Source organism: Lepidochelys kempii, chromosome 1 (assembly GCF_965140265.1).
Source record: "Lepidochelys kempii isolate rLepKem1 chromosome 1, rLepKem1.hap2, whole genome shotgun sequence".
NCBI classification, from domain to species: Eukaryota; Metazoa; Chordata; order Testudines; family Cheloniidae; genus Lepidochelys; species Lepidochelys kempii.
In genome coordinates this window covers 285,098,981-285,113,966 of record NC_133256.1, presented here as the reverse complement: position 1 = coordinate 285,113,966, position 14,986 = coordinate 285,098,981, and the positions used below count along the sequence as shown (strand labels likewise).

At 43.5% G+C, this 14,986-nt stretch overlaps 1 protein-coding gene across 3 annotated transcripts in view; it reads right to left on the bottom strand.

Moving 5' to 3' along the window:
- PTPRB (protein tyrosine phosphatase receptor type B) overlaps nt 1-14,986 on the bottom strand; it is a 102,784-nt gene that overhangs the window by 15,989 nt on the left and 71,809 nt on the right. For all 3 annotated transcript variants that reach the window (XM_073327788.1, XM_073327789.1, XM_073327790.1), the window contains 5 exons: nt 10,666-10,944; nt 6,537-6,686; nt 3,698-3,941; nt 1,438-1,544; nt 82-181 (listed from right to left, as the gene is read on the bottom strand). In XM_073327788.1, the coding sequence (XP_073183889.1) occupies nt 82-181; nt 1,438-1,544; nt 3,698-3,941; nt 6,537-6,686; nt 10,666-10,944 (880 nt within the window). The remainder of the gene's footprint in view (nt 1-81; nt 182-1,437; nt 1,545-3,697; nt 3,942-6,536; nt 6,687-10,665; nt 10,945-14,986) is intronic.

Genomic DNA, 14,986 nt, shown 5'->3' with positions numbered 1-14,986 from the left:
TCAGTGTCTCAGATTGAAAATCATGTCTAATTTCATCAGACCTTGTGCAAGAAAAATTTAAAAAAGGGAGTTTCTACTTACCTAACTTTTTGTCTGTAGACAAATAAAGCAGTGACAGCCACCACCATCACAATGAGAAACAAACCAGCACTCACGCCTTCTATAACTCCAAACATGGGTTCTAAGATAGATAGATACACACACACACAGAGAGCAAAGGAATTAGATACATACAGTGTTATCAGTTAAAGACACTGAAATAAATACAAAGGAACTTCAACTGCATATATATTTGGAGGACTGGGCTTTGATATTACTTCCTTAGTTTTTCAAGAACTTACACTGTACATCAGGTGGGCAAGAAACAGGTAGAAGAGAAAAAAGTTCTCTCCTTCCATAGAATGAGGGAGTGAAGAAACAGCCAGATTTCCCAGGAGTTCAGATCTCCTCCCCAGGCTACAGTAGTTCACTGGGTTTTTCAAACTAAGTCTAGGATAATTCACTGATTCAGTCCCATTTCAAGACCATTTACACTGGATGACAAAACCATTTCATTCTCACATCCAGAAAGGAACTGTTGTCTGAATTCAAGGGTTTTTTTGAGGCTTAATCAGTGTTTGGAAAGTATTGAGATCCTTGTATCAAGGGGCTATGCTATTATTTATTGTTTGTATTGTAGCAGTGACTCGAGATCCTCAGTCAGGGACCCCAGCTCTATTGGGCAATGTGTTCCTTCCCAAACAATTTATAACCTACGGGCTTATTGCTCCACCATAGCTGAGACCGGGGAACACGGGGGCTGGTTGTGGCTCCCTGATCCTGTGCTGCTTGGCCACGGCATAAGTCAAGAGTTGCTGAGGAGCAGGTCTAACTCATGCCACTGGCATAAAGTCCCTAGGTGACCTTACACTGTGAAGGATCAGCATAGTTCCATCACACCTCGCTCCCACCTCTGACATCTCTCCTACACCCTGGACACATGGGACAGCAGGTGCAGGAGGTGGTTATACCATCTCTCACACCAGAAGAGAGCTCCCCTGCACCAAGGGAAATTTCCACTAGCCATTTCTGTCCACTTTGAGCAGCTTGAGTGGCAGAAAGCAGACCGGAGAATCTAGCCTTATGTATTATTTCTATCCCTAAGGATGCTGCACAGTCCTTGCTCTCTCTCTCTCTGGCTCCCTTTTAAAGTGAATGCCTATAATTTGTAGGAAGTTTTGTACTTCAGAAGGAAATCATGGATGGAAGGGGAAACATCACAGCTATTGTTTTAACCGACAGTGCTGAATACCGAATATTAACTGGCGGAGAGCTGAATCTCAAAGTAACTCAGTTCAGCAACAAGGTCCTTGCTGCTCTCTCCTACCCACTCCAGCACCAATGGGTGTCATACCCATGTAACTGGTACAGTTGGTATAGAATAAAGGAGAAACTCACCTGACTCAGTAGTGATTGGTAAAGAGAAAAAGGTATCTGAGAAGAGTGGCTCAGTGAATTCCCTCAGGTCTTCACTAAAGAGCTGGGTGAAAGCTCGGATACTGATTCTGGAAAAGCAGAAGGGTTTATTAGATCTGTTTGGGAGTTGGTATCAAACAGGAGAAAACTAAAGGTTAACACAGAAATAGCAAAATCACAAAACAGGGCTTCTGGACAACATTTACTAAGTACATTTCCTGTGTCTTCTAACTACTGTTATTGTTATACCTTTTGTTGTTCAGCTTCTGCTTTAGTGAGAGTTTCAAAGCCAATATTTTTAGCACCTCAGCAGTTCATTCCATTTTTTAGTATCTTTTGCTCAACAATATGTGGGGAAAATGAAAGAAGGACTAAATACTAGGTGACACACCATATTAAACTTGGGGAAAAAAAAATTCTGCCTGTGTGATCAGAGGGAAGGCTTATATATCACAGTGTGTTCTTTGTATAGGGCTGCAGTAAGCCAAAAAAACTGCTGACTAGCTGATCTATGGATATAACTGCCCTCAGTACTATCATATGGGGTCTTGGATTTGGATTACATTCTATGCTTCTGATCCTGCACACACCTTTGCATGTGAATAGTCATATTCAGGACCTACTTCCATCTCTCCTGATATTAGGCCTGTAAATGGACTACTTATGTGCATAAATGTTTTCAGGATTGGGTCTTTACCACTTTAGGCTCCTGGGGATAATGAAAGTAGTCCCATGAGCTGGACAAACTAATCACAGTGAGCAGCGTCTTTGTTGGATTTAGGTCTTTGCTATTTTCACAAGCTCCTGATTGCCAAAAATTTGTCACTGAAAATTCATCAACAAATCTGTTCACATGAACACATTGATTTGATTGGACACATGGTCACCTGGTAAGCTTCTGTTCTTTGACTGGATGAACGTAGTTGTTAAGCAGGTTTCTGATACAGATACACACAATGAACAAAATAAAAAATTCTGCAACATTCAATTGAAATTCACTATTTAAGTCCATGAATTTTCCTCTCAGCAAACTCATTTCTAAGAGCATTCACAGAAAGCAAAAGGAGCTCAAATGAAATCCAAGCAAATTCATTAAAAAGCTGAAATGAGTGTCTGTGAAAGGTTTGTTGATCTAGTCACTCAGCTCTCATTGTGGCTTTGGTAACCTGTTGTGGAGGTTCCTGCCGGCCAGCTGATAGAATTTAGAATCAAAGAAGTTAAGAGGTAGAAATCTTTACTCACAGTAGGTCTCATTCTGAGTAGGGATAAGTGGGCATAATTTCCACTGAACCCAGCTAGAGCCCACTTGAAAGCTGCTTTCACTTCAATTGCACAACTGCCCCATTAAGTTTTTAATAGTCCACATTTAGTAGCTAAGCTTGATTTAATGCAGCACGGAAAAGTAATTACATTTAATGTGAAGCTGCAGCTTCTACATAAACATACATGGTATCCAGTTTGTCTGAAATACAAATCATAATTGTTTGGGGATATTACTTCAAATACTCTAGTTTTTGGCTAAAATCTAAGGCCTAGATGCTGGGTCACACTGCAGCTGCTTTCTGCTGTTCCCTAGGTGCAAAGTGGCCTTAAGGTAATTGGATTCAGCCCTTGGAGGTTCATGCCAGTGTAGAGGATGCAACAGGAGGTGTACAGGTGCTCTAGCAGCTCCCACACCATGCCCAACTGTGGCTAAATCTTCCCTTTGTCTTGGTCAGCCTCAGCTACTGTACAGGCTTCCTGAGTCTGTTGGAAGCTGGCACAGGGTAGAATGCCCTTTGGGTTGCTCTAATCTGCACTAGCAGATTGGCCTGGTGGAGCCTGTCCACAGAATTAGAGGAACACAAAACTACCTTTGTATCTCCTGCTCTCCCGTTTTACCTGTCCCGAATGCTTCCCTGACTCAGCTGCTGATCCAGCCCTTAAGTCTCTCCACAGAGAAATTAGCAACTGTAGCAAAGTTCCCCATCAAAATAAAAGAGATAAAGAGGCCTTTTTACCGCACGGAGTTTTGCACATAATGAATTGTAGCATTTCCAGGCTGGTGAAGGAACTGTTTATACATTAAATATGAGATGGGGCAGGGACAAAGCTTTTATAAATTGCACAGTACAACACACAGCACACCATGTAATACAGGTTATTAATCTACGACAGCTCAGGTACATCAGGCATCGAGATAGCATAGTACCTAATAATACAGCACACACACACACAGCAAAATTACCACAATAAATCTAACCTGTAGGCAGTCCTGGGTTTCAGTGGCCCATCACAGAATTTCTGCTGATTGGGATCACATTTTCCTCCCAGACTTTCCATCTCAGCTCCAAGCTTAATGTCAAAGCTCTTATAGTTGCTGTCAAGGTTTTCAGCACATTTGCTTGCAAAATAGTTGGTCTGATAGACACGTATGGAATTGTTATGTTTGTATTCCAAGTAGGAAGGTAACGGGTGCTGCTGATCTGGCTTCAGCTCTTCACTGCCTAGGAAAAAAAATGGTAAAAAAAAATTGCACATCATATGCCACAGCTCTCGTGCTATTCGTGCATCTAAGGCCGAGGGCATCAATAGACATATTTAACACTTGACAAACTTCTGTACTTTGTCTGGGAGGTAACATGGTCTAGTGAATAGAGCATAGGACTGGGAATTAGCTACCAGGAATCTATTTCCAGCCTTGACCCTAAACTGTTGTATGACCATAGGCAAGTCACTGCCCTCTGAGCCTCCGTTTTCCCATCTGCCAAATTACCTTCCTTTGTAACACACCTGAAGGTCTATGGAAGAAACACACAATATACAAACTGTTATTATTAACTTTAACTGCAGGGGTCATTAGTAGCTATGTTATCTTTACAAACAACAGCTGGTCTGGTGTGGTAATCTGATCCCCAGGAGAAGAAGCAGAACGCAGCAGATTCCTATGGTAAACAGCAAATTCCTACAGATAGGAAATTCTGTGTTTCAAAGCAACCTGGCACTGTGGTTTAAAAAGCTTCTTACAGTCTGATAAAGACTATGCTATACTGTCTTCAAAATTGTTAAGCCACATGAAAGCCCCTTCTTTACAGAGACCTCTACAGACTCAAATTACTGAGTGTCCTAAAGAAACACTCTGTGCTTTTCTTAAGTGAGTGATGGTCTACAAACTGCTGACTTGTGGCACAATTCCTGAAATTAAGTCTTAGGGTATGTCTACACAGCAGCTGGAGGTGTCATTCCCAGCTGGGATAGACATGCCCATGCCAGCTCTGATCACTCTAGTGTGCTGAAAATAACAGCAGAGCCGTAGCTGCACACAGGGTGTCATATGGGAACCACCATTTGCTCCACTTGTTAGGGTGCTATCTCAATCACAGCTAGCGTGGGTATGTCTACCTGAGCTGGGAATGACACCTCCAGCTCCAATTTAGACATACCCTTAGTATTTTTGGACTGAGCCTACCTCAGGGTGTTTCAGGCACACTGTCTTCTATTTGAACCCACACTGCATGTTGGTCTATGGGGACATTTTTGGATCGATGCTGGCTTGCTTGGCTAGATAACTCAGGGCAGTTTGCTATATCTCTTCTAGATCCCATTCTAGAACAGTGGGCACAGGGAGGGTCTGATGCCTTGAGAAGGTTGTGTGAATCACCTCTGCTGCATAATTCTGCCCCCCCCAGCTTTCCCCCCCGCCATCTGCCTCCTTCCACAGGGGGTAAAAAAAAAAGTAGCCAGTGGGTACAGAGAATAGTTGCAATAGGAAATGATTGTAGTCCCCAGAAATGAATCCCGATGTTTTATTCTTTATGATAGTGCCTAAAAGGGCCAGCTGTGCTAGGCACTGTACCAATATATAGTGAGAAACAGTCCCTGCCCCCAAAGAGCTTACACTCTGACTAGACAAGAACGACACAGGGTGGGAGAAGAAAAGGATTATTTTTACCTGGGAACAGAGACACAGCGGAATGGTTAAGTGACTTACACAAGGTCACAAAGGGAGCTTGTGGCAATGTCAAAAATTAAACTCAGACCTCCTGAGTCCTAGTTTAGGGCTTTAACTGCAAGGCCACTCTTCTTCTCTACAGGATAGCACAAGGAAGGAAATATATATGCACTATATGGGGACATTTTCTGCTTCCACTTACACTGGTGTATGTGAGAGCAATTTGCCTCATGAAATAAACAACATGAATCATTTTATTCAGACTGTAAGCTACCTTTGTTTTCTAATAACGGCTTAGCAGGCAACACTGAAGGCAACAGAGACTGAAGCTGAGATGCACTCTCACCTGCTTCAAGTTAGTGCCTAAACTACGTTATTGAATCAGTGCATAGCAAGACAATCTGACCCATTTCTATTCTCTGAGACAATTGCTTTGATTTCTCTCATCTTCTAAGTAAGGAAACTGTCCAAACATGTGGATGGTAACATCCCAGAGATTGAAGTAAAACTCTGTCCTTAACTATGGTGCCAGTGGAGATGGTATGATGGGATAACATGGTTTTGGTAATTAAATATTCATGGTAAATAGGCCCAATGGCCTGTGATGGGATATTAGATGGGGTGGGAACTGAGTTACCCAGGAAAGAATTTTCTGTAGTATCTGGCTGGTGAATCTTGCCCATATGCTCAGGGTTCAGCTGATTGCCATATTTGGGGTCGGGAAGGAATTTTCCTCCAGGGCAGATTGGCAGAGGCCCTGGAGGTTTTTCGCCTTCCTCTGTAGCATGGGGCATGGGTCACTTGCGGGAGGATTCTCTGCTCCTTGAAGTCTTTAAACCACGATTTGAGGACTTCAATAGCTCAGACATAGGTGAGAGGTTTTTCGCAGGAGAGGGTGGGTGAAATTTTGTGGCCTGCGTTGTGCAGGAGGTCAGACTAGATGATCATAATGTCCCTTCTGACCTTAGTATCTATGAATCTATGGACCTCTGGATCTAAAAGCCTCTCCCTGCTGAGTTAAAGGACCAGGTTCATTGTCAGAAGCAGATCCATACACCTCTTCTGAAATCTGGCCAGGAGATGAGGACAAATACACTCCTTATGTTAATACGGGTTACAGAAAGAAACCTACTAATTCATAAAAACTTACCATCAGCCTCTCTCACAACCACAGTAAAGTATTTCACAGCTCCGTTGGTATCACTGAACCAGCTGCAGTTGAAAGTAAAGTTGATGGAAGATTTGGTAATGAGTGCATCCTTTTTGTTTACTCGGATGTGGGGAAGTGGAGGAGGGGGGCCTGGAAAAGAAGAGAGAGGGAGGGCGAAATAAAGTACATCACCATCTATATATTTTTAATTACATAATAACAGTAAATGATGTGCAAATCTCAACAAAACTCAACCATTTAGACCCAAAGTCTCTCATATTATACTCTTTGCAGTCACAAATGCTATGTCTACACTACCGCGATAAGTTGACCTATGCTACGCAACTCCAGCTACGTGAATAATGTAGTTGGAGTCAACGTACCTTAGGTCAAGTTATCGTGGGGTCTACACCGCAGGGGGCTGATGGGAGAAAATCTCCCGTCAACTTACCTTACTCTTCTCGTCAGGGGTAGAGTTCAGGGGTCGACTGGAGAGCGATCTGCAGTCGATTTGGCGGGTCTTTACTAGACCCGCTAAATCGACTGCTGGTGGATCGATCTCAGAGCGTCGATCCCTGCTGTAGTGTAGACCTGCCCATAGTGTATCCCTCTCCAGCAGAGAAGCTGCCAGAAGATGTAACAGACCAGCGGTGTTTTAAACGTAATGACAGAGGCAGCTCCTTACAGTAGAATTTTTTGCAGAAGCTGCCCAGGATTGCATTAATGTCTCATTAAATCCATGCAGTCTTAAACTATAGCCGCTAAAATAGCATTTTCAGAGGTGGGTTCAATCTGGGTACTTTGAGACCACTAAGGCTACAGATAGACATTTGCTTTGAAACATCTAGATTTCTCCCTCTCACATCAAATCGAACAATAAACAATGTCCAAGAAACAAAACACGACACTGAGTCAATTAAGCAAAGTATTTACATATAGACGATCTGATATCAGATTTATAGAATGGCTTCCATAGGGAACTGGCATTTGTATCTGCCATATGTCTACACAAGCTATATGTTGAACAGTGATACATCAGGAACTAAACGGGAAATACAACCTAGACGGAGCTACTATAAGATGAGTGCATAACTGGTTGGAAAATCATCCCTAGAGAGTAGTTATGAGTGGTTCACAGTCATGCTGGAAGGGCATAACAAGTGGGGTCCTGCAGGGATCGGTTCTGGGTCTGGTTCTGTTCAATATCTTCATCAATGATTTAGATAATGGCATAGAGAGTACACTTATAAAGTTTGCAGATGATACCAAGCTGGGAGGGGTTGCAAGTGCTTTGGAGGATAGGATTAAAATTCAAAATGATCTGGACAAACTCGAGAAATGGGCTGAAGTAAACAGGATGAAATTGAATAAGGAAAAATGCAAAGTACTCCACTTAGGAAGGAACAATCAGTTGCACACACAGAAAATGGGAAATGACTGCCTAGGAAGGAGTACTGTGGAAAGGGGTCTGGGGGTCATAGTGGATCACAAGCTAAATATGAGTCAACAGTGTAATGCTGTTGCAAAAAAAGCAAACATCATTCTGGGATGTATTAGCAGGAGTATTATAAGCAAGACACAAGAAGTAATTCTTCCACTCTACTCCACGCTGATTAGGCCTCAACTAGAGTATTGTGTACAGTTCTGGGTGCCACATTTCAGGAAAGATGTGAACAAATCTGAGAAAGTCCAGAGAAGAGCAACACAAATGATTAAAGGTCTAGCAAACATGACCTATGTGGGAAGATTGAAAAAATTGGGTTTGTTTAGTCTGGAGAAGAGAAGACTGAGAGGGGACATGATAACAGTTTTCAAGTACATAAAAGGTTGTTACAAGGAGGAGGGAGAAAAATTGTTCTTAACCTCTGAGGATAGGACAAGAAACAATGGGCTTAAATTGCAGCAAGGGCGGTTTAGGTTGGACATTAGGAAAAACTTCCTGTCAGAGTGGTTAAGCACTGGAATAAATTGCCTAGAGAGGTTGTGAAATCTCCATCATTGGGGATTTTTAAGAGCAGGTTGGACAAACACCTGTCAGGGATGGTCTAGATAATACTTAGTCCTGCCTTAAGTGCAGGGGACTGGACTAGATGACCTCTCGAGGTCCCTTCCAGGTCTATGATTCTGTGAAACGGAAAAGGAAAAAGACGGGGGGGGGGAATAAAGTATATCTGATGCAAGCCTCTCAATGGAACACTAGAGCACTGTAATAGAGATTGCAGCTCAATGTTTTCAATAACCTATATAGCCACATATACTGTATCAGTATCTACTGTTTAATAGTCATGGCCAAAATTTAAAGGGTTTCCGTGTGGATAAGGAACCAATAGTTCACAAGCTTATTTGAAGCCTAGCCAGATAATCTTCCATCTGTAAGACCAGTCTGGAATTCTTGGGAGAGCTGGCTCCCTCATGGTATTTAGACAATCCTGCTTCCAAGCTCAACCAGAACTTGATAGTGCAGAGATGTCTAAAAATGAAAACAATGGAGAACAGTTAAGCCTTCAAAGAGGTTCTGTTGCTGTATCTGGTGATGCTCAGGTTATCTCTGATTTTATCTGAACTCATAGCATCTCTTGTAGTAGAGAAGAGACAGGGCTTGGTTGCAATTCATGTGAAGGGTGGGTTTTACCATGTTCTTTTTTCCCAGGCTCTGGGCAGGGCCCCAGCAATCATTGGGGTCACAGCTCTGGAATGTCTGGGTGGTTTTACCATTCCCAGTTCCAGCACTAAGAGGCCCAGACCAGTGGCTGGACACCAGATAACCTGCCAGGGTTGTCAATGAACAGAAGAAAGAGGAATTGACACAAATGAATGGTCCCAAAGCTGGGTTAAAGTTCTCTTCCTTCAGAGGGCACTCATCAGGCTGTGGCCCTAATCCGAGTTCACCAACAGAGAGGAATAGTCTCCTTTTAAGGTGAGTCAGCATCAGGTCCTCCCTTCCTTCAGGAAGGGACCATTGGGCAGTGGCTGCCCAATGGGGCTCCTGCATTCAGCCATCCATTTTTCCAAGATCTGCTCTCCTCCCTGATTTGTCATCAGCTGAGCTAGGTTTCTCCCTTTTAAGTTCCTCCCTCCAATTCTGACATCTCTCAGCTGAGTCTCCATTAGCTTATTAACCCCTTATTGCTCAGTGTAGGATTTGTAGGGGTTTTTAGCGACTGGACTTTGTAGTTCTCCTTGGCTCTGTGCAGCCAAGGGGGGACTGGTGACCAGACCTGTCAATCACACTATACTTCATGGAACATTTGGCTTTGGGGGTAATTAAGGCTCTCTGTCATGCTATACCACACAGACTGGAGGTGACCCATGGATTGCCACAACTTGAGTGTCAGCAGCAGCTGCTGACCAGCCAAGGTGAAGAAGGGAGAAGGAGATTCCTGTGAGTGGCTTGTGCACAGTAGAGAGAGACATCACCATGCACAGGGCAGTACCATGCGGGCTGGCATTACCTCCCTCCTTGTGTATGTTGTTGAGTAGCTGCAAGCTGCCATTTACAACCCATCTGCAGCCCAAGGGAGGAGCCACAAGGGAGTCTGAGAGGAGTCTGCAGAGCAGTGCTCCTCCGTCATCTCCACTGCCCGACGCAAACTCATCATCTGAGAGAAGAGGGAGTAAAGCCTGAAGAAGAGCCACTGCCCCAACTTCCTGAAGGCTCTAAGTGGCTTCCCACTATTTTGACTTGGCGATGGCATTTGTTGAGAGGAAAGGACCAGGGGGCAGCAAAGAGGCAAACCCAGAGGAGAACAAAGGGTCAGTTGTAGGCTGCATGTTGTGCCATGACTGACAGATTATAAAACTTGTTTTCAAGTTTGTTCTCACTGCGTGAGTCAAATAAACCAGTTTTACAATAAGATTCACACAGTGATAAAAAATCCTTTAAAGAAGTTTTATAGTTTAAGAACCTTATAATCTGGCACAGCGTGCAACTAAACACAGGTGTTCCCCATTTTGGTCACTGGTCACACATTTCGGTGGCTGGTGTGACACAACAGGCAGGTTTGGAGGTCGAAAAGTCTGCTGACTAACCAACAGGACCAGATGATAGCTTATTCCTGTTCACCTTATTCCTGTTCACCTTCTCCCTCCATGCCACTGTACCTATGTATTTGATACATCAAGGACTTACGGTCTATCATAGTGATGGTGCTGTCTTCAACTACCTCACTAGTCATGTCTGAAGACTGCACTTTGATGGACACCAAGTATCTCTTGTGGGGTACTAGCATCATGATGTTTTGCAAAGATTTTTCTTTCTCGATCCTTTTGGAAAACTCAACTTCTCCAGTGTCCATTTTTTTGCATTCAATACTATATCCATCGAAGTCAGAGTCAGGCGGCGTCCAGGAACATGCAATGGCAGTAGAGTTTTGTGGCCGGCAGTGAAGGTTTTGTATTCTGTCTGGTCCTAAACATGGAGGGGAGAGGTTGAAAAGTTGAAGCGTAATGTAACAGAGGACATGCATTATACATTTTGTGCTTACTCTATGGCTTGGCCATCAGTCTTAGCACTCAAGTCTAAATTAATAATTTAATTAGAGCAAAGGAACTAAGAATCAGGATTCCTAGCTCTACCGCACACTTGCTGAAAGATTTTAGGCAAGTCACTTGACCTCATTTTATCTCTGTAAACTGAATTAATGCCATCGACCTCCAAAGAACTGTGACTCGTCAGTAATTAACTGTAAAAAAACTTTTCAGATCTTCTGAAGAAAGGTGCAATAGGAATCCAACATATTATTAGAACTATGGTACAACTGGAGCTTAAATCTAGTTAAAAAATACCCCTCATCATACAGCGTAATTGAAATGCATACTTCTTACAATGAAATGTCCATATTATATAGCACACACTCTACAGTGAAAGGCACAAATGTTTAACATGCTATTTATAAACTTCTCTTTTTCCTTTCAGCCTTATTTTCCACAATTGTCCAAAGAAATACATTACAGCTGAAGAATCAAATACTGTACATTGCAAAAGAGGGAGCTAAAATAGCAGGAATTAGTAATTTACCCCTCAGCTCCTTGTAGCAAAAATACAAGGTTCATCATCTTCCTTTCCAAATGCAAACAGATGGACATCACACCAAAAGGACTGAAAGTAAAAAATCCATTACAATCTACATACCTCACAGACTATGCTGACAGCTTGTGCCACACACTCTCAAAGAAACTGCGGAACCACCTGATCAACATCCTCTACAGCAAACAGGGAAAGATTAAGAATGAGCTCTCGAAACTGGATACTCTCATAAAAAAACAACCTTCCACACAAACTTTCTCGTGGCTAGACTTTACAAAAAGTAGACAAGCCATTTACAACACACACTTTGCTTCCCTACAAAAGAAAAAGGACACTAAACTATCTAAACTACTACATGCCACAAGGGGCCACAACAGTGGTTCCCTTAACCCACCCAGCAATATTGTTAATCTATCCAACTATATTCTTAGCCCAGCAGAAGAATCTGTCCTATCTCGGGGCCTCTCCTTCTGCCCCTCCACCCCCACGAACGTGATACAGTTCTGCGGTGATCTAGAATCCTATTTTCGATGTCTCCGACTCAAGGAATATTTTCAACACATCTCTGAACAACATACTAATCCACAGAGACCTTCCTACCAAGACTACAAAAAGAAGGATTCTGGGTGCACTCCTCCTGAAGGTCGAAACAACAGACTGGACTTCTACATAGAGTGCTTCCGCCGACTTGCACGGGCTGAAATTGTGGAAAAGCAGCATCACTTGCCCCATAACCTCAGCCGTGCAGAACACAATGCCGTCCACAGCCTCAGAAACAACTCTGACATCATAATCAAAAAGGCTGACAAAGGAGGTGCTGTTGTCATCATGAATAGGTCGGAATATGAACAAGAGGCTGGTAGGAAGCTCTCCAACACTACTTTCTACAAGCCATTACCTCTGATCCCACTGAGAGGTACCAAAAGAAACTACACCGTTTGCTCAAGAAACTCCCTGAAAAAGCACAAGAACAAATCCGCACAGACACACCCCTGGAACCCTGACCTGGCGTATTCGATCTGCTACCCAAGATCCATAAACCTGGAAATCCTGGACGCCCCATCATCTCAGGCATTGGCACCCTGACAGCAGGATTGTCTGGCTATGTAGACTCCCTCCTCAGGCCCAATGCTACCAGCACTCCCAGCTATCTTCGAGACACCACCGACCTCCTGAGGAAACTACCATCCATCGGTGATCTTCCTGAAAACACCATCCTGGCCACTATGGATGTAGAAGCCCTCTACACCAATATTCCACACAAAGATGGACTACAAGCCGTCAGGAACAGTATCCCCGATAATGTCACGGCAAACCTGGTGGCTGAACTTTGTGACTTTGTCCTCACGCATAACTATTTCACATTTGGGGACAATGTATACCTTCAAATCAGCGGCACCGCTATGGGTACCCGCATGGCCCCACAGTATGCCAACATTTTTATGGCTGACTTAGAACAACGCTTCCTCAGCTCTCGTCCCCTAATGCCCCTACTCTACTTGCACTACATTGATGACATTTTCATCATCTGGACCCATGGAAAAGAAGCCCTTGAGGAATTCCACCATGATTTCAACAATTTCCATCCGACCATCAACCTCAGCCTGGACCAGTCCACACAAGAGATCCACTTCCTGGACACTACGATGCTCATAAGCGATGGTCACATAAACACCACCCTATACCGGAAACCTACTGACCACTATTCCTACCTACATGCCTCCAGCTTTCATCCAGACCACACCACATGATCCATTGTCTATAGCCAAGCTCTACGATACAACCGCATTTGCTCCAACTCCTCAGACAGAGACAAACACCTACAAGATCTCTATTAAGCATTCTTACAACTACAATACCCACCTGCTGAAGTGAAGAAACAGATTGACAGAGCCAGAAGAGTACCCAGAAGTCACCTACTACAGGACAGGCCCAACAAAGAAAATAACAGAACGCCACTAGCCATCACCTTCAGCCCCAACTAAAACCTCTCCAATGCATCATCAGGGATCTACAACCTATCCTGAAGGAAGACCCATCACTCTCACAGATCTTGGGAGACAGACAGCCCCACAACCTGAAGCAAATACTCACCAGCAACCACACACCACACAACAGAACCACTAACCCAGGAACCTAGCCTTGCAACAAAGCCCGTTGCCAACTGTGCCCACATATCTATTCAGGGGACACCATCATAGGGCCTAATCACGTCAGCCACACTATCAGAGGCTCGTTCACCTGCACATCTACCAATGTGATATATGCCATCATGTGCCAGCAATGCCCCTCTGTCATGTACATTGGTCAAACTGGACAGTCTCTACGTCAAAGAATAAATGGACACAAATCAGATGTCAAGAATTATAACATTCATAAACCAGTCGGAGAACACTTCAATCTCTCTGGTCACTCTATTTCTGACCTAAAAATGGCTATTCTTCAACAAAAAGACTTCAAAAACAGACTCCAATGAGAGACTGCTGAATTGGAATTAATTTGCAAACTGGATACAATTAACTTAGGATTGAATAGAGACTGGGAGTGGATGGGTCATTACACAAAGTAAAACTATTTCCCCATGTTTATTCCCTTCCCTCCCCCACCGTTCCTCAGACGTTCTTGTCAACTGCTGGAAATGGCCCACCTTGATTATCACTACAAAAGGTTTTTCCTGCCCCCACTCTCCTGCTCACCTTAACTGATCATTCTTGTTACAGTGTGTATGGTAACACCCATTGTTTCATGTTCTCTATGTATATAAATCTCCCCACTGTATTTTCCACCGAATGCATCCGATGAAGTGAGCTATATCTCATGAAAGCTTATGCTCAAATAAATTTGTTAGTCTCTAAGGTGACACAAGTACTCCTTTTCTTTTTGTAAATAATATAAGATCATTTAAAAAGTTCTAATTAAAGGAACTAATTAAAGGAACACATTTTGACACAGCACAAAAATGAAATTAAATCAAGGCACCATTGTCAAACTCTAACTTTCAAGGTGAAAAGCTAGAGATGCATGTAAAAAAAAAAACAAAACACCCCAAAACCAAAAACCAAACAACTAAAAACATTTGTATAATACTTGGAAAAAGGTCTAACCCAGGCGTTGGCAACCTTCAGCACGCGGCCCATCAGGGTAATCCACTGGCAGGCCGTGAGGCATTTTGTTTACATTGACCGTCTGCAGGCACAGCCCCCCGCAGCTCCCTGTGGCTGCTGTTTGCTGTTCCTGGCCAACTGGAGCTGTGGGAAGTGGCAGCCAGCACATCCCTGTGTCCCGCAGTTCCTATTGGCCAGGAATGGCAAACCGCAGTCACTGGGAGCTGCGGGAGCCATGCCTGCAGACGGTCAACATAACAAAATGTCTCGCAGCCCGCCAGTAGATTACTCCGATGGGCTGTGTGCTGAAAGGTGCCGAC